The 24,101-nt window shown below is 41.7% G+C and overlaps 1 protein-coding gene across 2 annotated transcripts in view; it reads right to left on the bottom strand.

Moving 5' to 3' along the window:
• Window positions 1–22,571, bottom strand: part of LEPROTL1 (leptin receptor overlapping transcript like 1) — a 45,870-nt gene extending 23,299 nt beyond the window's left edge. Inside the window, exons 1-4 of one of the 2 annotated variants that reach the window (XM_010370890.2) lie at window positions 21,653–21,788; window positions 14,993–15,068; window positions 12,482–12,668; window positions 9,288–11,623 (exon numbers count right to left, since the gene is read on the bottom strand). In XM_010370890.2, the coding sequence (XP_010369192.1) occupies window positions 11,507–11,623; window positions 12,482–12,668; window positions 14,993–15,068; window positions 21,653–21,668 (396 nt within the window). In that variant the 5' untranslated portion in view covers window positions 21,669–21,788 and the 3' untranslated portion in view covers window positions 9,288–11,506. Of the gene's footprint in view, window positions 1–9,287; window positions 11,624–12,481; window positions 12,669–14,992; window positions 15,069–21,652 lie in introns of those variants that run through there. The other variant, XM_010370889.2, reaches the window with a different exon arrangement.
• Window positions 22,572–24,101: the final 1,530 nt, after the last annotated feature.

Raw genomic sequence — 24,101 nt, 5'->3', positions numbered from 1 at the left:
AGCTGGGTGTCCTATAATTCAGTTCATGTCTGATACTGACTACCTGGAGTTAGCATCAGATCCCACAGGGTGAGGGCCCAGTCCCACAAGATTGTGCCTCCCTTCAGATGCAATCACAAGTAGCAGGTCCCTAGAAAACCCACAATGTCTGTTTGACTTGGCTACAAATCAGAGGTTCTCACAACCCCCTTCTTGCATTTGACCATTTGCTAGAGCAGCTCACAGAACATAGGAAAGTACTTTATTACCTGTTTACCCTAAGGGATACAACTCAGGAACAGAAGGACATTTATCATGCAAGGCAGGGGTCCCCAACCCCCGAGTCCCACAACCCCCAGGCCAGAGGCCAGTATCAGTCCGTGGCCTGTTAGGAACCAGGCAGCAGAGCAGGAGGTAAGCAGCTGATGAGCGAGCATTACTACCTGAGCTCCACCTCCTGTTAGGTTAGTGGTGGCATTAGACTCTCATAGGATCACAAGCTCTATTGTGCATTGCACATGCAAGGGATCTAGAGATCTATGAGAATCTAATGCCTGATGATCTGAGGTGGAACAGTTTCATCCCAAAACCATCCCCTGCCTTCCTGTCCATGGAAAAACTGTCTTCCACAAAATCAGTCCCTGATGCCAAAAAGACTGGGGACCACTAACCTAAGAGACCTCAAAGATGTTAGGAGTTGTGTGCCAAGAAATGAGGATAGCAACCAAATTTTTTTTTTTTTTTTAAGACAGGGTCTCACTCTGTCACCCAGGCTGGAACACAGTGGCATGATCATGGCTCACTGCAGCCTCTACCTCAAGCCTTAGGTGATTCTGCCACCTCATCTTCCTAGGTAGCTGGGACCACAGGCATGTGCCACCATACCTGGCTAATTTTTTGTATTTATGTAGAGACAGGGTTTTGCCATGTTTCCCAGGCTGGTCTCAAACTCCTGGGCTCAAGCAATCCGCCTGGCTTGGCCTCCCAATATATTTCTTATTACATCACAACATTATAGAAGTCTAGGGCCGGGCGCGGTGGCTCAAGCCTGTAATCCCAGCACTTTGGGAGGCCGAGACGGGGGGATCACGAGGTCAGGAGATCGAGACCATCCTGGCTAACACGGTGAAACCCCGTCTCTACTAAAAAAAATACAAAAAACTAGGCGGGTGAGGTGGCAGGCGCCTGTAGTCCCAGCTACTCGGGAGGCTGAGGCAGGAGAATGGCGTAAACCCGGGAGGCGGAGCTTGCAGTGAGCTGAGATCTGGCCACTGCACTCCAGTCTGGGCGACAGAGCGAGACTCCGCCTCAAAAAAAAAAAAAAAAAAAAAAAAGTCTTTTAATATTCACTACCAAATTACATTTTAGAAGGTTCAGACCAACTACTTACACCCCCACCTAAAATGTATGAGAGTGATCATTTTCATACGTACTACCTGGGTATTATAATTTCTTAGAAACACTGGGTATTATAATTTTTACAGATCTTTGCCAAATTTGTAGGTAATATAAAGTATGATATTGATATTTAAATTTCATTTATTTGATTACTAATGAGAATAATGCCCCTTCCTGCACTCTTTATTTGCCACTTATTGGTTTTTATTCAGAAATTGCCTGTTTATATATTTTACTATTTCTCTCTTGGGCCTTTTACCTTTTCCTTATTTGTTTGTGCGGTTTTAAAGCATTCTCCTAAGCCTGGGCATCATGGTGAAACCCCATCTCTACAAAAAAAAAAAAAAATTAGCCAGGCATGGTGGTGCATGCCTGTAGTCCCAGCTACTAGGGAGGCTGAGGTAGGAGGATCCCATAAGCCCAGGGAGATCAAGGGTGCAGGATTAGATGAAGGTATGCATTTTTGGTAAGAATATCATGGAAATGGTGTGCTTTTCAGTGCATCATATCTGGGGGTACATGATACAGATTTTTTTTTTTTAAATTTTAAGATGGGGTCTGGCTCTGCCACCCAGGCTGGAGTGCAGTGGTGAAATCTTGGCTCACTGCAATCTCTGCCTCCTGGGCTTCAGCGATCCTCCCACCTCAGCCTCTGGAGTAGCTGGGACCACAGGCCCGCAGCACCACATTTGGCTAAGTTTTGTATTTTTACCGAGATGAGGCTTATCATATTGCCTAGGCTGATCTTGAACTCCTGCTCTCCAGGGATCCACCTGCCTCTGCCTCCGAAAGTGCTGGGAATACAGGTGTGAGCCACCACTCCTGGGCCACAGTATTTATATCAGAAAAAAGTCAAGTACTGTCCATGAGTTTCAGGAGCAGGAGAGAAATAGGGGAAGAGTTGTATAAAGAAGGGTGGTCGACTGTCTTGCTGGCATTCACTTTCCCCCATGTCTTGAGATCAGGCGTGGCTGTGTGACTTGCTCCGGCAATGAAAGGGGAGTAGAGGAGGAGCGTGTGACCTCCAGGTAGGAGATCTAACAGCCACCATGGAGGCCTCCATGCTTGTTCCCAAGTCTGCCAGAAGACGGACAGTGCTACTGATAGCCCAGATTCCTGAGACAATACTCCAGTAAAGTCACAGCCAATCTGTGATGTAGTGAGAAATAAACCTTTGTTGTTAGCCCTGAGATTTGGGAGTCGTTCGCTGCTGCAGCATAATTGAGCCCATCTGGACTCCATCAGGGAGTTTTCCAACTCGAATAAATGTCCACAATGGGCCATGCAGGGTTCTAGGTGGGTATCCAAAATGTCATGTAAGCTGGGCACACTAGCTCACGCCTGCAATCCCAACACTTTGGAAGGCTGAGGCAGGCAGATCACTTGAGGTCAGGAGTTCAAGACCACCCTGACCAACATGGTAAAACTCCATCTCTACTAAAAATACAAAAATGAGCTGGGTGTGGTGGCAGGTGCCTGTAATCCCAGCTACTTGGGAGGCTGAGGCAGGAGAATTGCTTATGCCGGGGAGGCGGAGGTTGCAGTGAGCCAAGATCACACCACTGTATTCCAGCCTGGGTGACAGAGCCAGACTCCATCTCAAAAAAACAAAACAAAACAAAAAATGTCATGTAAGATGTGTCATTCTGAGCATAACTTTTCCCTACCTTCCTATCCAAGCAGATGGCAGGTTCTGGGTTCATTGTCTCAGGACGAATGTTAAAGGAAGAATACATTGGTGAATAAGGTTTATCCGTATTAAGATTATACTATGTGTCTTTGAATCAAATTCATCTTTGTGATAAAACAAAGAGCCTCTGAGGAAAACCAAAATGAAGTGTTTTCCCTAGGGTTCAGTCCTGGGGCAGCCCAATTGGATTTGGGTGCAAAAAATGTAAAATATTCTCTAACTTTAACCCTCATCAGCCTGACTTTGTACAACAGTTGTTAGGGTCTTCCTAGGCCGGTGGGTGGCTCCAATGCCTAAAACTGTAAAAACGGAGCTTTGGTGTGTTCTCGTTTCCTCAGTGGTGAGTTCTCCGAATTTGTTTTCTCCCTGCGCTGTTGAGTGATCCTCTTTGCACGGAGACCCCCTGGCTGGACGGCCAGACGTGCCTGCTTGTGGGTCTCACTAAAGGGAGAGGCACAGGATTTTCCCAGCATTAGGGATGCAAACGAGGTGCTGCTGAGCAGAGGGGCCAGTGGCTGCTCTTCCAGACTTAGTATTCTTATCCTCGCTACTGCAGGAAACATGTTCTCTCCGGCCCAGAATGGAGGGTGAGACGGAGACGCATGTGTACGTGGAGCTACGCAGGCATCTGCCGGCTTGGATGCTCCCCTGCGGCCTCCCAAGTCCTCTCCCTGCAAGTTGCCTCAATAAGTCCCCTCCTGCTCCTGGATTCCACCACTTGCAGCGATGATAGTCTCTTTGGCAGGGCTTCCACCTTTTATGGTAGTATTCTTCCACGCTTGCTAGCAGCATTTTAGGCTGCAGTTTCCCTGTTCAATACGATCCCGTATGTTTTCGTTTTCTCAGAAATGTCTTAGTTTCAGATCCACCAAGGCTTCCCTTTCTTGTTTTAACTTTGCCAATGTATTTTTCTGTTCTTTTTTGTTTTGTATTGTTTTGAGACAGTCTTGCTCTGCTGTGCAGGCTGGAGTGCAGTGGTGCAATCTCGGCTTACTGCAACCTCTGCCTACCAGGTTCAAGCGATTCTCCTGCTTCAGCTTCCGGAGTAGCTGGGATTACAGGCATGAGCCACCACACCCGGCTAATTTTTTTTTTTTTTTTTTTTTTTTTTTTTTTTTGTAGAGAGGGGGTTTCACCATGTTGGCGGGGCTGGTCTCAAACTCCTGACCTCAAGTGATACGCCCGCCTCAGCCTCCCAAAGGTCTGGGATTACCACCATGCCTGGCCTATTTCTCTGCTACACACACACACACACACACACACACACACACACACACACGTGTATCATTTCTAAGATTTGGTGCAGGAGTAGGGATAGGGAGGATCACATGCTTAGTCCACTAGATCGTTAAAATGTGTTTTTAAAGAGTTTGTCCACTTAAAAGAGGAAACTGCTTAGCAATACAGGTAACTGGTAAGAAACAGTGAAAGTAACGGCTAACATCTATCATTCACTCCCTATCTATGTGAGCTCTCTGCGGGTTACATTTAAATCTCACCACCACTTTATGAGGTAGATACTATTAGTATATTCACTTTACACATGTGGAAATGGGACACAGGTTAAATAACTCAGCTAAGGTTACATCACTAGTATCAAGAAGAGCTAGAGGTTGGGTGGGTGGTCTGCCTCCAGAACCTGGTGTGTAGCCCTTAGGCTGTGATGTGTGCTACAAAATGTAAACCCTCCAGGAATTTAAAAAATGGTTACAAAGGCCGGGCATGGTGGCTCACGCCTGTAATCCCAGCACTTTGGGAGGCCGAAGTGGGTAGATCACTTGAGGTCAGGAGTTTGAGACCAGCCTGTCCAATATGGTTAAACCCTGTTTCTACCAAAAATACAAAAAAAAAAAAAAAAAAAAAAAATTAGCTGGGCGTGGTGGCGCGTGCCTGTGATCCAGCTACTCGGGAAGCTGAGGCAGGAGAATCGAACCCAGGAGGTGGAGGTTGCAGTGAGCCGAGATCGTACCAGTGCACTCCAGCCTGGGCGACAGAGCAAGACTCCGTCTCAAAGAAGAAAAAAGAAAAGAAAATGGTTACAAAGTTAGCGTCCCAACTCTGAATAGTGTTTTGTTTGGCAAGGGTCTGAAACAAGGCAAATCGTGGCATATCTAAGTAACGGGTGGATATGATGAACCAGCTTGGATCTGTGGTCCAGAACCTTGGTTTTTATTTTCAATCTCTCCCTCACTACTCCTTTACTCCTACCCAGGTGATATGGGTGCGCAAAAACTTGGTAGTCATCACTGACTCCACTCTCTCTTCCACACAACTCATCAGCAAACCTTTTATTCCTTTAAAATATAGCCTGACTCTCACCACTTTTTATATCTCCATGGTATCTGGGATCTAGAGATCAGGGTGTCAGAATCAAAAAGCTGTCCCCAATTGCCTCTGAAACCACAGGACGCTGAAGAACCCCAGACTGCTGCTCCAGAGGAACTCTCACATCCCTATGACCCTGCTGGCTGACACAAGACCCGCCAGAGAAAACGGCCCCCCACCCAACCTCTGCCTCCCAGATCTTTCCCTTCCGTGAACTCCACACTTCTCTCTTGGCTTGGAGAGGAATCAGCTTCATTTGATATATTTCTGTCTCTCTCTTGTCTCATTAGATTACCACTTCAGAGAGGGACTGTGCTCCAAGATTTTCCTCTTTCCAGTAGTACCTGGAATGCTGTCATGTGGCATGTAACTGCCACTGGGAACAAGGAAGTTTTCTAGAGTTTTAAGCTGAAACCAAATGTGGAATTTCAGCATAACTATCTCATGACATACCCGAAGCGAAATACAGAGATGTGAACACCAAGTTGTTTCTACCTAATTCATTGGACATTTCTTAGCATCTGGGTTTTTAAATGTATATATTTTTGAAATCACTGTTTTAATCATTGTTCTGATTCAGTTGATAATTTAATAAATTAAATTATTTAATTTAAATTACTAGGCCATTTACATGAGTAAATGACAAACATCATTTCTAGTATGAAGTATAGCTCGAAACCACCTTCTTTTTCTTTTAATTCTCAGGGACTAACACCTTTGTCTTCACTGCTACACTCAGTTAATGTTTAGAGCCAATTCTTGCTTATGTTTTGGAAGTTGATGATTTAGACCCTGACAAAAATAAATCCATCTATACTTGGTTTAATCCTAGAAAGTTGTTTTAGTTGTAAACCCTTTTAGAAACAATCCTCAAATAGCTGACATAAGTAAACCTAGCTTTCAGAAAAACATCTGTCCTATTTTGGGGAGGTTCCCAAATCTACACAAGTTCATTTACTTTTATGTCATAGTTGTATTTACATATTATACAATAAACTGATCTACCAAGAGAAAAAGATACTTTCGATATTAAATGCCAGACACACTATATATCAAGATAATTAATTAATACTAATGCTCTTACAAACAGACATGGAAATACTTAGGTTTAGTCTTGAGTATTTTATTCTATTTGCTGGTTTCTATGGTTGTAAACTGCCACCACGCTTCCCTTTCATAGTATTAGACGTTCTACTTGCTTTTTTTTTTTTGAGATGGAGTCTCGCTCTGCCACTCAGGCTGGAGTGCAGTGGCACGATCTTGGCTCACTGCAACCTCTGCCTCATAGGTTCAGGCGATTTTCCTGCCTCAGCCTCCCAAGTAGCTGGGACTATAGGCACCACCACCACACCCAACTTAATTTTTTTATTTTTAGAAGAGATGGGGTTTTACTATGTTGGCCAGGATGGTCTCGAAGGTCTGACCTCAAGTGATCCACCCTCCTCAGCCTCCCAAAATGCTGCGATCACAGGTGTGAGCCACTGCGCCCAGCCTCTACTGTCTTTTGAAGTAAAAAAAAAATCCTGATTCTGCCCCCACTACACACACACACACACACACACACACACACACACAGAGTACTGCCTCTAAATACAAAACTCCCCAGAATTACAGTTGAAAGATAAATGTTTTATGGTCATAATCTCTCACTCATAGAAACAGGTTTGGATTTTCTCTGTTCCCACCACCCTCTGCTGGAATTTACAAGCTTAACAGTAAATATTTGAATCGCTGTGACTAACCATGTGTATGGGCATAAGCCACATAAATCACAGATGAATTCAAATAATCTTCAAGAGACTGGAAGCAAACCATACAGTCTAAAGTTTCTTGTAAAAATAATCTGTAAATCTGTCTTCATCCCTAAACTTTTAGTAACTAAACACAAAGGGTGAAGTGAGATATAAGACCCCAGAAATCAGATAAAGGTCTATGAATATCTTGAGCTCAGAATAAGCCCTACATTAAAGCGTAGTAAACTTAATTATAAGGCTTCTTCCGCTGCACAGCACAGTAACACCTCCCTTATGTGGTGCTCCTTTTGCAATCTCAGATTATCTAGTATACAGTTAAAAATTAATTTTTTTTCTTAAAAAAGCCTTTCAAGAGGAAGAATACCTATCACAAAGTATTTCATTTGTGCAAGAGGTAGGAGGCACCCTAATTAACTCCACTGATGTTGTACTGTGTACAGAAATGATAATTGATTTAATAAGCTTGGTTGCCTTATTTTTTTCCTTGACCACTTTCCACTCTTCCTAATATACTGTAAATCAGCAACTTGGAAACAAAATAAGTTAAGGGGTGCTAGAAACAAATACTCAGTTGTACGAAAAGGATCAAACACACAATTCCAGAAAACTACAGGTCTGCAGCCACTTACGATCGGGGAGGGGGGGACATAGTTTATGATGATAGTCCTAAATTACCAAGGCAAAATTAAAGTGGTTTAATATATTCTAAGAAAGCACAAGTGTACGATCCACTTAATACGTTCAAACGATTACAGTAAAACAAACATTAGTTCTTAGTAAGTTAAGCTTCATTGATCTGAAATATTTACCTACAGGATACGTTTTCTTCCTTGGGAATGCCATAAAATGAACAGACCTGTAATAAAATCAGAGCTCCTAATCTTCACTGAAAGAAAGGGCAATACAAGCTTATAGGGAAGAAATACGAATTTCAATTTCCCACCAATCGTATACATCATAAAGCATCCTGGGACCTAAAACACACATATCACTTAACAATAACGTGTTGCTTGTTAACTTTGGTGCATTGATTAAAAGTTGTCTGAAACTTAAGAATCTAGTCACATTCAATATAAATATCCTAGACTTTAGAAATCTGGATTATTTTGGCCAAGTGTGGTGGCTCACGCCTGTAATCCCAGCACTTTTTTCGGGGAGGTAGTGGTGGTGGGGGGCGGTGGTGGTGATCACTTGAGGCCAGGAGTTTGAGACCAACGTGGCCAACATGGCAAAACCCCATCTCTACAAAAAATACAAAAATTAGCCCGGTGTGGTGGTGCATGCCGATAATCCCAGCTACTCAGGAGGCTGAGGGGCAGGGGGATCACTTGAGGCCAGGAGTTTGAGACCAGTGTGGCCAACATGGCAAAACCCTGTTTCTACAAGAAATACAAAAATTAACCAGGTATGGTGACCCATGCATGTAATCCCAGCTACTTAGGAGGCTGAGGCATGAGAATCGCTTGAACCTAGGAGGCAGAAGTTGCAGTGAGCAGAGATTATACCACTGGACTACAGCCTGGGCACAAAGCAAGTCTCAAAAAAAACAAAAAACAAAACTGGATTATTTTGACAATGCCCCCAAAATCATATTAGAGCAGACATTTAGTGTCCATGGCCTAACTTTTTAAAGTATATGATGAGATTATAATTAGGACAATTTGGGACATGATTAATGTTTGAAAAAAGAGAACAGTACTTTTCTCTCTTCATAGTGTACCAAACAGAAACATTTTTTGTTTAAAATATTCGTAAAAAGTAACATGCTATAATAATGAGTAGTAATAAATACATAGTAAGTAGTCATAAAAATGTTCTGAAAATTTAAGAACAGGTAGGACCTTGCCTTTAGATCAGTAGTAGTCTCAAATGTCAACAAAACCTTCTATGACTTTTTGTAAAAGATTTTGTAAAAATTCTACTTCCCAGATTACCAATCCTTTTACTATAGCTCAGAATCACAGGGCTGCATTGTAATATCTGTTACTACGGTTTCCATTTTATTTTGGAATGGAAACTTCTGCAAGTCTAACATTATACCAATGTCATCTTGCTTTATATCACATTATTAAAATGGTTAATGCACTTTACAACGAAAGTGTGCAATATATTTTAATTTCAAAAACACCCACAAACTAAAATAGGTATTTAAAATCTTTATTGTTTCATCATCAAAAGTTTTCATTCCATAGAAGAATGGTAATGCTGTATCAGTGCATATTCTATGGAAAATTCATATCTCAAGTAACTAGCCTAGAAATCAGAGACAGCACTATGTCAAGCTAGTGTACAAGGTCAAAGACACAATGCTGCCAATGCAATTAGTATATAGAAAGAATATGCAGCTGTTAGAAAAAGAGTCTATGGCCAAGTGGATAAAACAGTAGCAGTGCACTGCACTGACATCTAGAACAGAAAATGGGGAAGGACTAGAGAATGCACTTCCTGCAAAAAAAGTCCAGTAGATCACAGGCACAAAGAGTTCCCAACTGTCTCACCAGCTGTCTAATTCATGTGTACCTGCACCTTCCTCTTCAAGTCTGAACATTATAATACCACAAGCCACTTTCAGCCTCAAGTGTGAAGGCTCCAGCCACATGCCGATATTTCATCCTGATATTTCATCCTGCTTCCCGTCATCTCATATCTAAAAGTCATGGCTTAAGTTAAGCAATAAAACCTGTGGCTTTAGGCATCTTTAGTAAAAAAGGTGAACAAATCCCAAATTTATTCCCATTTTCTTGAGAAATAAACATCATAAAACAACAAAAGATAGCTGTCATGATTACTGAGTTTTGGCTGGTGGCGAAATAATTTTTATGTAAGTATACTGAATAAACATACAAACAAATATTCTTAACAAAATACTGTCAGACCAACTTGAATGTTTTTATAACCCACTCCCGAAAAAAGTCCTGATAATTGTTAGATGTAAACGACCACTACAAATTGATCATGCCTAGTTACTGGGAATTTTTTGGTCACGTATGTTTCTGAAGCTGCTATATAGCTGGACTTGGCTACTTTGTATTAACTCACACAACAAATGCCTTTTTTAAGCAAACAGCAGATCTATCATGATGAAATCAAAATCAAAACAGTTCAGAGGTATGCAGGAGACTTGTCTTAAATACTTTTAAATTACATATGATATAACCTTAGAGAATAAGAACTACCATTACCATGGTCTAAATCTTAAACTGTTAATGCAATGAATTATCTGTAAGACTAACAAGTTACTTGTTAATCATGGCAAGGCCTTGTCGGGGAGGGGGCATTCTGAATGTATGGCATAGCAATTATTTTCCAGGTAAGTAAACACTTCTAAGTGTTATTAAACTATATTTGAAAAGTTATTTTATGTAATATATACAACATACAAAATAAGTCAAAAGGAGGAAGCAGAGGAAGGTTTTCTGGCATATATGATGCAAACATACAACTGTCCCTCATCAGTAGTGGTTCCATGTATGTCCATTTTAACAGGGTAAAACATGAAAGGTTGATAGGAGATCACAAAGTTCACTTATAAATAGAAACAGGATTCAAAAACTGGAATTTCAATGTCATTTCTTCCCACATTGCAACTCACTCTAACGATAATAAACATAAATAAAAACCTTATCTCAAAAATCTGTTTTTACACCCTTACCTTAAAGTTTAACATAAATTCTTCTAACAATTGAGAAGAAAAGCACTCCTCTGTAGCAATTCCATAAAATAATTTTCAATTCACAAAACACCTGTCATTAGTAAAACCAGCAACCCTTATGGAGGGCATGGGCATTAACACTTGGCCCCTCTGAGGTATAAATGCAGCTATATTTGCACTGAGTATATAGTCTATAAGGTATGCCAACCATCTGCATGTTTGCATAACATTGGGAGTGATGTCATCCTGACTGATTGAAAACTTACTTTTACAATTTTTTGTAATAATGGAGGCTAAATAATTTTAAGAGAAAAGATGTACTTGCCCAGTAATACAGCCGGCAGAATTCTGAATTCCTAACCAATATAAATGATTACATTAAAAAAGTGTTTAACATTGCATATTGATTCCAAAAAAATCAACCAAACAGGAAAAACACATAAATATTTAAATTCAGCAGGACACCACAAAAAGCATACTATAGATAAGTGTGAAATCAGTCAGGCTTTTCCAAAAGAGAAAATCCTTTTAATCCTTCAGCAAGTCTCTGTGAAAATAGTATGCTTACAATAAAAGTGAGAAGGGAGCACCTAAAATACCCCCAACAGGCTTGCTCTATCATTCAGCATTAACTGCCCCGTCTCCTGTGTGCGTGAATGGCCAACGAATGACAGGAAGTCCATTTGACAATAGTTCTGTAATTTCTTTTCACCACTGCTGCCAGCTGAAGTCGTCGTTGCTTCCAAAGACCAAGAAAAAGCCTAGTATAGTTGCAAAGATGACTGTGTTTCCTGTGAGAACAAGTGCACAAGCTCCCCACTCAATCTATGGAAATAAGATACACTGAGTTAACAGGCGTGAAAAACAAAAGGAAAACAAACAAACAAACAAAAAAAATCAAGGCTCCAGTTGTATCCTAATTATGATCTAAAAGAAACATGGCTTGTAACAGTAATTGTCACAGTGCTGAACACATACTTAGTGGTACTTTTATACTACTGTTTTCATTTACCATTGGTTCCTTTAAAGAGAAAGTCAGGAAATGACCATTCAAAAACAAGCTTGACTTCTGGGCTATGATGAAGCAGCATAAAATTCTACAAGTTTCTGTTTATAAAGGAATGTGCTTACTCTTCCTTAATCTAAAAATCTGTCTAGAGTAGATTAAATTTTAGCATATCACAGATGGAAACATACCCGTGTACATTCTTTTGAAGGGGTGGGAAAACAATTGCCTTCTCCATATGGCTGTCTTCTCTACCTCCCCAGAGATGAAGGCGCCAAGTGTGGATCAGTGAGTTTGGGAGGAAGAACTGAGTACCCATAGCCAGCCCCTTCCCCTCTTCAGTGCTCTTCCGCCTGCAGAGCACATACATCTTTTCAGGTCTTCCAGATTTTAAGTTTTACAGGATAGGCCTGGGTTGTTCAGCACTGGGGGAGTTGATATGCTCAACTCTGACAGTTAAGTATTAGCAAGCCAACAGCTGCTGCAGATCCAAGCCACGTTCTCAAATATCTCTTTTTTTAGTTAACAAGAACAAACAATAAAGAGAGATTTTAATCTCTGTCTTCTAGGCTCTTATGTCTTTCATCTCTTTTCATGTCATTAACAAAAACTTTGCTTGAGAAAAATTTAACACATGTTCAATATAAAATCATTAATGGAAGAAGATAATCACTTACCAGATGCGCTCTGGCAAATACAATAGGGAGTCCAAAAGCTGACACAACAATGCCTGTTGTAAGAAAGATGGCAAGTTCCTTACAAGCGTTACTCATAGCATCTGTATCATCCACTAATCTTCTTGCTATGCAGTATGGAATAGGTGAAAGGATGTAAAAAAATAGAACAAAGAGGGGCCAGTATTTGCTAGAAAAAGAAAAATAAGTTAATGTAATTTTTGCTATGTCATTTTCCTACACACAAAATATGGTCTTTTTAAAAAAATCAAGATTCATTCCCTTGACTTCTAATGGATGATACCCAACCTTAGCATAAAGCTGAATCAACCCTAAACTTCCCTTACATCACAAGGAACTCCCAAATTACAGAAATCAAAATACAGAAAAGCAGCTAAAAGTAATTTTGAACACTTTCAGTCAGAATATAGAATTTATCACAATAAAAATAGATGGCTTTTACTCTACCATGTAGTTAATTGTATTGTACCACAGTCATTTCCTGGTTTTGATAACTACAGTTATGTAAGATCTTACGACTCTGGCAAGCTGTGTGGAGGGTACAGGGGATCTCTGTGTATGATTTTTGCAACTTCTTCAGAATCTAAAATTGTTTCAAAATAAAAAGTTAAAAAGAAATAGATGCCCTTAAAACTACCATAGAATAAAATCCATATCATGGTGGAGATCTGATTATACAGAGGCTAATGATAAGCAGCTATTTATGTTTCCTAAATTTATTTTTATTTTTATTTTTTTGAGACGGAGTCTGGCTCTGTTGCCCAGGCTGGAGTGCAGTGGTGTGATCTCGGCTCACTGAAACTTCTGCCTCCTGGGTTCAAGTGATTCTCCTGCCTCAGCCCCGCTGACTAGCTGGGATTACAGGCGTGCGCCACCACGCCCTGCTCATTTTTTATTTTTAGTGGAGATGAGGTTTCACCATGTTGGCCAGGCTGGTCTTCAACTCCTGACCTCAGGTCTAGGCCTCCCAAAGTGCTAGGATTATAGGTGTGAGCCACTGTGCCTGACCATTTCCTAAATATTTTAAGAAAAAAAATTAAAAATTGAATATATGCTTAAGAAAAATAATTCAAACATTACAAAAGCACAAAAAGACTAAAAGTTCTCCAAATATCCTCTTGCCCACTCTCCTACTGAGCTTCTCGGGGACTCTTCCACATTTCCACATAAACTTTAAAATATGAACGGGTCCCTGCAGTTTCCTAACAGTGTGTCTTGAACATATTTACATGTTAGCACTTACAGCTCTTCCTCATTCATTTTAAGACTGCCTAGTATTTCCATTAATAGATTTACTATAATGCAACCATTTTTCTTCTGAAGGACATTTAGGATGTTTCCAGATTTTTTTTTGGCTCTTATAAATAAGGCTCAGATGAACCAAACAAAACCAAAAACCAAAAAACAAGGCTGCTTGAACATCCATACTCTCCCCCACTAAATGTGTCTATGTAAACATCTGCAAGTGGGTTTGCATGAGTGAAAGGGCTACCTCAAAGAATATATACTTTGAGAGCTACCAGCAAAGTTATCGCCAAGAAAACTACCTATGTGTACTCTCCCACAGCACAAAAGAGTGCCTGCTTGCACTGTCTCTTGTCTTTGCCAATGGATTTGGCTTAGTTTTGAGTGAGGCTGGGGATATTTTCATGTGCTTATTAGCAATTTGTAGTTCTCTTTTTGTATTTTTTTTCTATTGAGTTGTCCATTGTTTTCTAATTTATCTAAATGTTAAAATGCTAACTTTGAGAAGTTCCTTCTATCCTAAGGAAAGCAATTTTTGTTTTTTGTTTTTTTCTGGAAACGGAGTCTTGCTCTATTGCCCAGGCTGGAGTGCAGTGGCGTGATCTCGGCTCACTGCAACCTCCGTCTCCTGGGTTCAGGTGATTCTCCTGCCTCAGCCTCCCGAGTACCTGGGACTACAGGCATGCGCCACCACGCCTGGCTAATTTTTTTTTTATTTTTAGTAGAGATGGGGTTTCACCATGTTAGCCAGGCTGGTCTCGAACTCCTGACCTCAGGCAATCCTCCCACCTTCGTCTCCCAAAGTGCTGGGATTACAGGCGTGGGCGAGCCACCGCACCTGGCCGGAAAGTAATTGTTTACATCTCTTTTTTTTTAGTCAATTGTGCTTTGACTGCTTATGGCATTTTTTTTGCAAAACGACATTTTAAATTTTCTTGTAATTAGTATTATCAATAGGTGTTAAAAACTGAGCAGGAGGGCTGAGGTACTGTGTAGCTATCTTGCCATTGCAGACTCAGCAGTAGTGAAAGAGCAGGTAACAGCCAAAAGTCTTATTTGCATTTTGGTGTCCTAAAATCTTTAGAAACAAATTTTAAGTGATGATTTTTACAAAGGTATGTGTTTGGTAAGTGAACACTTCTCTGCTTTACTTTTATAGTAGTAAAAAAAAAAAAAAATTTTTTTTAAGCTTTTAAAAGTAGAAAAATTTTACCCTTAAATATTCAGAAAGACAAACATTTTACATACTTGTATATTGGAAGGGCACATCCAAGCATCAAAAACATCAGTCCGATCGCTCCTCCAAAGGACAAACTAATCAAAGCTGCAAAGCAAATAAAAAGTGCAATAGGAATATAAATTAGTTAAATAAATATTATTTTATTAATATCAGCAGTCTGAATATTATCTGTAACCTCAGAAGCAAAAATCCCTCAAACGTATTAATAGCAAGTTGCCATCAAAAGTGTAAGTTATCTAGTCTTAGAATAAGTCTTCTGTGGTACCTTCAGGGCAAAATAAAGTGACACTGACTTTTCTTGTTTTGTTTTGTTTTTGAGATGGAGTTTCACTCTTGTTGCCCATGCTGGAGTCCAATGGCTCGATCTCGGCTCACTGCAACCTCTGCCTCTCAGGTTCAAGTGATCCTCCTGCCTCAGTCTCCTGAGTAAGGTGGGATTACAGGCATGCACTACCACGCCCTACTAATTTTCTATTTTTAGTAGAGACAGGGTTTCTCCATGTTGGTCAGGCTGGTCTCGAAATCCCGACCTCAGGTGATCCACCTGCCTTGGCCTCCCAAAGTGCTGGGATTACAGGCGTGAGCCACCGCACCCTGCCAGTGACACTGATTTTTAAAGCTCTAACCTACTGCTAGTACCCCACCACATTCCCCAATTGCTGGTTCCCTTTCTAAAGAGTCACAGTCCACAGCCTCAATGCTCTTCTGGGCATTAGAATTATATTTACTTCACAGATCACTACAGTTTTGAAAAAGCAGTATATGGAGAAACTCCACATTCTCAAGGTTACTGGACTTTAAAAGCCTCATACTATAGGAAAACCTCTTCTTAATCAGCTCCTGTTTCTTGCATATATACTCTCAATGTGCATAAAACTGACCAGAAAAAATGCCTGAGGATATTTGTAGTTAATGATTTTAATCAATTAATTTTGTTGCAGATCTTTAAATCGTTTGCAAAAGTAGAGCTGGGTTTCCTTCCCTAATCTACATTAGAAAATCTGTATAATGGGTTATAATCCCTCTGAGGTATCACTATTTTAAGGTGTTATTATAAGCAATAGATGCATTCTACAGGTGAAATATAGTTTCTAAAGCTACACACACACACACAGTAGTACATTTTAAGGTGCTCTCACATGTTAGTGAATAGAAACAACTTTCTTGAATAGGCATAATCAATGACCTAGACTAAAGCAAAGAAATAAATGATAGCCGAGCGCAGTGGCTCATGCCTGTAATCCCAGCACTTTGGGAGGCCCAGGTGGGCAGATCACGAGGTCAGGGGTTTGAGACCTACCTGGCCAATATGGTGAAACCCTGTCTCTACTAAAAATACAAACAATTAGCTGGATGTGGTGGCACATGCCTGTAGTCCCAGCTACTCAGGAGGCTGAGGCAGGAGAACTGCTTGAACCCGGGAGGGGGAGGGAGGTTGCAGTGAGCCTAGACTGTGCCTTTGCACTCCAGCCTGTGCAACAGAGCAAGACTCCATCTCAAAAAGTAAATAAATACTGATAAATTTATGTTGAGTTCTATGTAACCTGTATTTCTACAGTTACAGCGGCTAAGAAAATAACTAGTTTTGTTGTTGTTAGGCCATTTTATTAAAATTCAGAAGTTAAAATTCGAAAGATTTGAAGAAGGTCTAAAAGTTACCAGGACAAAGGCTAACAAAGAGAAACCAAAATGAACAGGAAACAGGTTAAACTTTGCCAAGTACTACTGATGTACTCTGCAGAACTAAAATGGTTGTAATCAAGGACGCCCAATGACATAGTGGCTGGCAGATTTAGTTTTTGGTTAGATCGCTGATGCAGGTCATGTCAACCCCGAACACAGTCACTTAGTCCTGAACACCATCCTATTTCCAGCTACAGGAAAAGAACTGCATTTTTATTTTACAGCAAACGAGGCACTTCAAGTTTACAGGGGAATGCAATATAAACTGTAAGGAAAATTACAGAATTTACCATTTGTTTTCTTCAGTTCCAAACTGGTTCTCAAGACCGGGCCCTGCCCGCCTCTCTTGTGATGTGTCACACCAGACTACTACAGTGTCCCTGAACCCTCACTTTAGTTACACTGGCCCTCTTTCCTTTCCTGGAAATCAGCAGTCTCGCTCACTCACGTGGCCTGTGCATACTGTGTCCCTTCTGCCTCGTACATTTTTTTCATTCACTGAAGAAATATTCACTGAGCACTAAATATGTGACAAGCACTGGGGATACAACAGTGAATGATGCATGGCCCTTTCCCACTCCTCTCCCCTTTCTTCCAACTTAACTCCTGCTTTTCCTTCAGATCTCAGCCTCTCGGGTAGCTGGGACTCCAGGCACACGCCACCATGCCCAGCTAATTTTTTTTTTTTTTTTTTTTTTTTTTTTAGTAGAGATGGGGTTTCACCATGTTGATCAGGATGGTCTCAATTTCTTGACCTCGTGATCTGCCCGCCTCGGCCTCCCAAAGTGCTGGGATTATAGGTGTGAGCCACTGCACCTGGCCCCAGTGAAGTTTTTCCAAACCTTCTGACTAGACCAATTCCCTGTTACATTCATTTATTCATTCCTCTAACAAACATCTATGGAGCACCTAATGTGTGTCAGATACTGTTCTTGCTACTGGAGACAGAGCAATGACAACAATCAAAGCTTTTGCTCTCACGGAGCTTATGTTCTAGTGGGAGAAGAAAATGATTTTTAACAAGCAAGCAAATAAATGTCAAGTGATGACAAATGTCAGGGAGAGTAAGGGATATTAGTGCTAGTCTAGACACAGTGGCCAGGGAAGGCATCTCTGATGAGGCATCACCTGAGCAGAGATCTGTGTTAAGGGAGGGAGGAAATCACATGGATATTTGGGATGAGTATTCCAGGCAGAGACCCGTGTATGCTGAGGCCCTCTGTCCACTGAATGCCTCTCCTTTGCTCAGTTATCAGCTGTGATTTCCTACTGGTTTGTATTTTGTCCTTCCTTCTCAACTGTCCATTTCATGAGAAGGGGGAGCAAGTTTTTCTGTTGTGATGGTCGTGCCCTGGCTCTTAACACTCAACAAATATTTGTGGAATGAATGTAGCAGAGTGGAAGCAGCATGGAACTGACAGTAAGGAGGGTCTGAGGCCCTAACGGCTACTAACTAGTTGTCCAAGTAATTTATGAGTCTCAGTTCTTCCTCTTTAAAACGACAGTTAGACTAGATCTTAAAAGCAGATAATTTTCTGAACACTAAAGGTACTGTTAAGACAGCTAAGTCCATTACTATAAATACTACCTAGTAACACCTCAATCATTCAGAAGCCATTTATATGCAACTTAGAATCCTGGAGAAAACAAAGGCCACTAAAAAAAGACAAAATAGATGTTAGAAAGCCCATACACTAAAGCCAACATTCTCTATAAAAAGACCCTTAAGTTCTTATTTATATTAATTCATTTTCATGACACAGTTGTTAGGTGGGAATTCAGAGTACAACACATTTTTATTTTAAAGAATCACCTATGCTCACTTATATATTTTTCAATAGGTAAATCATACACCCAGAACAAAAATTAAGTAAAAAGGAACTTTCCCTTCCCAAAAGTAATCACTATTACCTGTATACCTTGTGACACAAAATTTTCTAAGTTTGATTATCTTGCTTCCCACATTGAAACAAATGGGAACTAGGAGAAAGAATTGCATACAAGTAAGAATTGCCCTCTGACAGGAGGCAGGAAGCAAAAAAATATATATATTTAAACCAGGAAGAAAAATCTCAAAAAGCATGTTTATGGTAATCTCTGCAAGAGGCAAGCCACCTTAGGACCATGATGGCCTCTGAAGGTGACTGTTCTGTGACAGAACAGTCATTCATGTTCTTATCAAAAAAGAAAGTCTAAATTGACTATTCTCTTGCAAAGTTAATGAAAAATGATTCCTTAAAAAAAAAAAAACAAGGTCTAAAATGAGATAAGGCTCAAGTATCAAAAAACAATTTTAAAAACATAAACCAATATTGTCTTATTATAAGTGTTATGAATAGGAATATTGGAATAACATTAATATATTTATTTATGCCTGAGATTCCAATTCCTTTTAAATGCTGTTGTATAATGAAAAAGTAAGGTCCTTGGAATTGTTTGGGGGAATTAGGATACCTTGAGATAATACTTCCATTCCATTAAATACTAAATATAATATATACTATATATAATTATATATAATTTATTATATATTATATAATATAATATGTATAATACGATAATATAATATATAATATATGTATATAACATATAACATACATTATATATTATATATACATGATATATAATATATAATATACATAATGTATATATACACATGATATATAACATACATAATACATTCTAATATATAATTATATATAATATATTAAATATATATTATAATATATAATATATAATTTTATTTCATATATAATTTATTATATATATATATTTTTTGAGAAGGAGTCTCACTCTGTTGCCCATGCTGGAGTGCAACAGCGTGATCTTGGCTCACTGCAACCTCCACCTCCCAGATTCAAGCAATTCCCTGCCTCAGCCTTCTGAGTAGCTGGGATTACAGGTGCCTGCCACCATGCCCGGCTAACTGTTTTGTATCTTTAGTAGAGACGGGGTTTCACCATCTTGGACAGGCTGGTCTTGAACTCCTGACCTCGTGATCCACCCCGTGGAGACGGGGTTTCTCCATGTTGGTCAGGATGGCCTCAAACTACCAACCTCAAGTAATCCGCCCGCCTCGGCCTCCCAAAGTGCTGGGATTACAGGCGTGAGCCACTGCGCCGGGATTAAATACTAAATTTTTAAAAAATATTCATAACACAGTTTGATGTGACATCTCATCTCCCAGTCATACCGAATAAGGTAGCCAATTAGAGGTTAAATAAATTGCTTATCAGTATTCTCAAAACTTGTAGTTTCTTCAATCTTATGAAATTGGCAACTAGGCAGATTTATATTTACATTTCATCATTTGTAGACAAACTGTTTCTTAAATGACACATCAACAAGGCAAGAATTCATATAGTAATTGTGTGATGCAACATTTGGAAGGCAAAGCTTAGGTAAGTCTGGTTTCTACTCCCAAAGCCTCTAGGCTAGGGATGGAGCAGCCCAATTAGAAAAACTCTCTAGAGACAAGATGCTCACTCTGTGATTACAAAGAAATTAGAGTAGGAGGGACCACTTCTCTAACCTGGGAGGTACCAGAAAATCCAATATATCAAAAAGTAATAGACAAAAGGCTCAAGAAATGCCTAATGGTCTCTAATTATAGCAACACTCCTTCCTAATATAAAGATGATATTAGGCCAAGAGAAAGAAACATACTGACTCACAACAACCAGAAAATCCTGCTGAAATCAAAAGTGCAATTCACCTGAGGCACCTTCGTCAGTTTAATGCAGTATTTCCCTAGGTCTGGAGAAGTAAATTACAGAGCGATTTTCTTAAGAGACTCCCGCATTAATGACACTGAAGAAACGGGGAAGAACAGGGAAACAGGCAACATCCTAAAAACCACAGCAATTCACAGTAACTGCCTTTCACATAAGGGTTTAAAAGAGTCTATTATAGTTCAAAAGGAGATTACAAAAAGTATCCCAGTTGCTTAAATGACAAGGTTTTATATGGGAAATGAAATGTTTCCAGACATTGAAAATAAACAAGAAACAGTAAGACCGACCCTGAGAAAAAAAACTCGATTAAGTTTTCCTTAGAGAAGAAAAAAATACAAAGAAAACCACTGCTCCCAAAGTAGTTCCTGCTTCCTGCCTGACTGCCCTTCTACAAAGCGGCAGGTCAAGAAATCAATGTAATTAGTTAAGCAGTAGTTGAAAACTTTGCTTCTCATCACACTGACAACAAAACTACCTAACAGTTGGAACAAATGCAACATTCCTTTTTTTAAAAGAAAATACATGAATAAGCCAGTAGTTTTTCATTAAGTTGTAACACTATTTTCTCTTTAAAAAAAAAAAAAAAGAAATACTTTGCAATTTGAAAAAGCCTCAGGGTGCAACTGCAGAGAGGGAAGTGAGCCAAGAGCACTTTGGGGTCGCTACGGGATCCACTCTAGGGTCCAGACACCGCAGATGAAAATGCACCGGTTTCGGGAGCCTGTAAAGCTTCCGGCGCGGGCGGCCGGGGTGGACATGGGGCTCGAGGTTTCGGGGAGACCCGTGCAGTGCCCGCAGCCCGCATTTGTGCCTTTCGGTGGAAAATGACTGGTTTTCCATAGCTGGCATCTCCAGCAGCCTCAGCCTCCTCAATCCCACGCTCTGCCTGCCTCTCTCTTGGATGCAAACTCCTCCAAAACGTGTGTGGCCGCCCAAGTCGCGACGGGACTCCTCACTGACCGCCAACCACTTCATATTTTGTCCGGGGTACGATAGGTGGGAGAGAGGCTGCCGAAATCGGCAGGAAGTGGGGGCTGTCGGGGGAAGCCGGAGTCGCAACCGTCCCTTGCCTGACGGCGCCGCGCCCACCTTCGGGCCAAGGGCAAGGCCGGGGCGGGGGTCGCTTCCCCGAAGCAGGGACCCCCACGCACGCGCCCGGGCCTAGAGGGGAAGTGCGGGGGCCCCGTGTGACCCCCGGCCCATCTTCCCCGGCGGGCCCCAGCCCTCCCGCGTCCCGCACCCCAGGCCCACCTTTGATGCCTGCCATGGCGGTGACGTCCCTCCTGGCTCCACGACCCGAGGCGGCGGCGGCGGCCAGGAGACCCAAGACGCGCTACGGCGGCCAGACAACACCCGGAAGTGCGCGACGCAGCACTTCCGCCGGCGGCTTGGGCTTGCGCGGGCTGGGCTGTGTGGCCGACCCCTGCCTCCCTTCTTGGCCGGTCTGCAGATCGCCGCCGGCCAAGGCTTATCACCGCCGGCCGAGGCTTATCACCGCCGGCCGAGGCTTGCCGCCGCCGCCCCGACTGGGGGAATGAGCCGGCGCCAGGTCTTGAATTCCCGTCAGGGCCGGTCTGGGGGCTCCCTGCTGAAGCCCCTGTCTCTGATCCCGCAACCTCCCGCGTGCTTTGGGAACGGATCGCGGGTGGCGGCCGTCCTTTGGATGCATGTGTGATGGCTTTTGGCTTAATTTCACATTCTTTGTTTTGTTTTTTGATACAGGGTCTCTGTCGCCCAGGCTGGAATGTGATCACGGCTACTGCAGCCTCTGTCTCCAGGGCTCAAGTGATTTTCTCACGTCAGCCTCGCAGTAGCTGGGACCACAGACATGAGCCACCATGCCTGGCGTTTGTTTTGTTTTGTTTTGTTTTTTGTAGAGAGGGGGCGGGGTGTGAGACTCTCACCTTGTTGCCCAAACTGGTCTCCTGAGCTCAAGGATCTGCCCTCCTCAGCCTCCCAAAGCGCGGGGATTACAGTGTGATACCCTACCTTGTTTTAACCTGATTGACTCTCTCTTAGCTGAGAGAGCCGGACAGACTCCATTTTGGTTTCTTCGCTTGCAGACCCTTGTCCCCCTCCGTTAAGGACATAACTGGTGCAAGCTGACTCCAAGCATATCCAGGAATGCGCTTATTGATAAGATACTGAGGCAAGCTGTACCAGCAGCTCCTGGGAACGTGCTCAGTTGATGGTACCCAAAGCCCCTGCGTTTATCACTTTGTGATAATTTAAGACCCATGCACCTGGAACTGTTTATTTTCCTGTAACTGTTTCTGTAACCATTTATCTTTTAACTCTTTGCCTGTTCTGCTTCTGTAAATATTGCTTCAGCTAGACTCCTCCTCCCCGATTTAGACCAAGGTATAAAAGGAAATCTAGTCCCTTCTTCAGGGCCAAGAGAATTTCGAGCTCTAGCCGTCTCTCGCGTCTCTCGGTCGCCGGCAATAAAGGACACCTGAATTAGTCTCAAAGTGTGGTGTTTCACTCGGTTACAACAGGTTTTGCCATGTTGGCCAGGCTGGTCTCAAACTCCTGGCCTCAAGTGATCTGCCCACCTGGGCCTCACAAAGTGCTGAAATTACAGGCGTGAGCCACTGCGCCTGGCTCTCAAAAAATGTGTAAACAATTTTTTCTACTTATAAATATTTACATTTCCCAGACCAGGGAGAGGAGGCAACTCTTACGCCCCAGTAAACAGCATTTTTTTGCCCCAGTAAACAGCATTTATTGGAGTCTGTGAAAACGTTACTGAAGTAGACCTTATCTTTCATTAGTTTTCCCCTATATATTTATCTTGTTACAATCTACTGCCCCACATCTCTACTAAAAATACAAAAATTAGCCCGGTGTGGTGGCGTGTGCCTGCAATCCCAGCTACTCGGAAGGCTGAGGTGAGAGAACTGCTTGAATGTGGCAGGCAGAGGTTGCAGTGAGCTGAGATTGGGCTACTGTACTCCAGCCTGGGCGACAACTAGAAGTCCAAACCCTTTCCTTTGTTTACTTTTTCATTATGCATCACCCTTTGTTAAAATGATCCAAGGTCCCAGGCCTAATTACTTTTTGAGTTTTCACTTCTTTTCTGTGAAGACTCCTTGTGCATGCAAAATAAACCTTTTTTTTCCCCCTGGTAATCTGTACTTTGTTAGTTTAATTCACAGTTCTCAGCTTCTGAACCTAAGAGGGTAAAGGAAGTTTTTATCCTTTCCTACACTAGGAAAGATGGGTAAATAGTCCTATGAAAACTTTTGATTACGATCTGCCAGGGAAAATTTCCCCCAAGGAGAGACAACACAGGGAAGAATAAATGTGTTAATAGAGAAGGGAAAAGCCATCACAGGTGGCGGGGTGTGTTGTGTTTGTGTGTGTGTACGTGCATGTGTGTGCGTGTTTGTGTGTGTGCATGTGTTTGTGTGTGTGTATGTGTGTGCGTGTTTGTGTGCGTGTTTGCGTGTGCATGGGTGTGTGTGTGCGTGTTTGTGTTGTGTGTGTCCTTGTGTTTGTGTGTGGGTGCGTGTGTTTTTGTGCATGTTTGTGTATGCGTGTTTGTGTGTGTGCGTTTGTGTCTGCGTGTATGTGCGTGTGTGTATTTGTGTGTGCCTGCGTGTTTGTGTGTGTGTGCATGTTTGTGTGTGCACGTGTTTACGTGTGTGTACATGTTTGTGTGTGTGCGTGGTGTGTGTGCGTGTTTGTGTGTGTTATG

This window comes from Rhinopithecus roxellana, chromosome 9 (assembly GCF_007565055.1).
Source record: "Rhinopithecus roxellana isolate Shanxi Qingling chromosome 9, ASM756505v1, whole genome shotgun sequence".
Classification (NCBI taxonomy): Eukaryota; Metazoa; Chordata; class Mammalia; order Primates; family Cercopithecidae; genus Rhinopithecus; species Rhinopithecus roxellana.
This window is presented reverse-complemented; position numbering and strand designations above follow the sequence as displayed.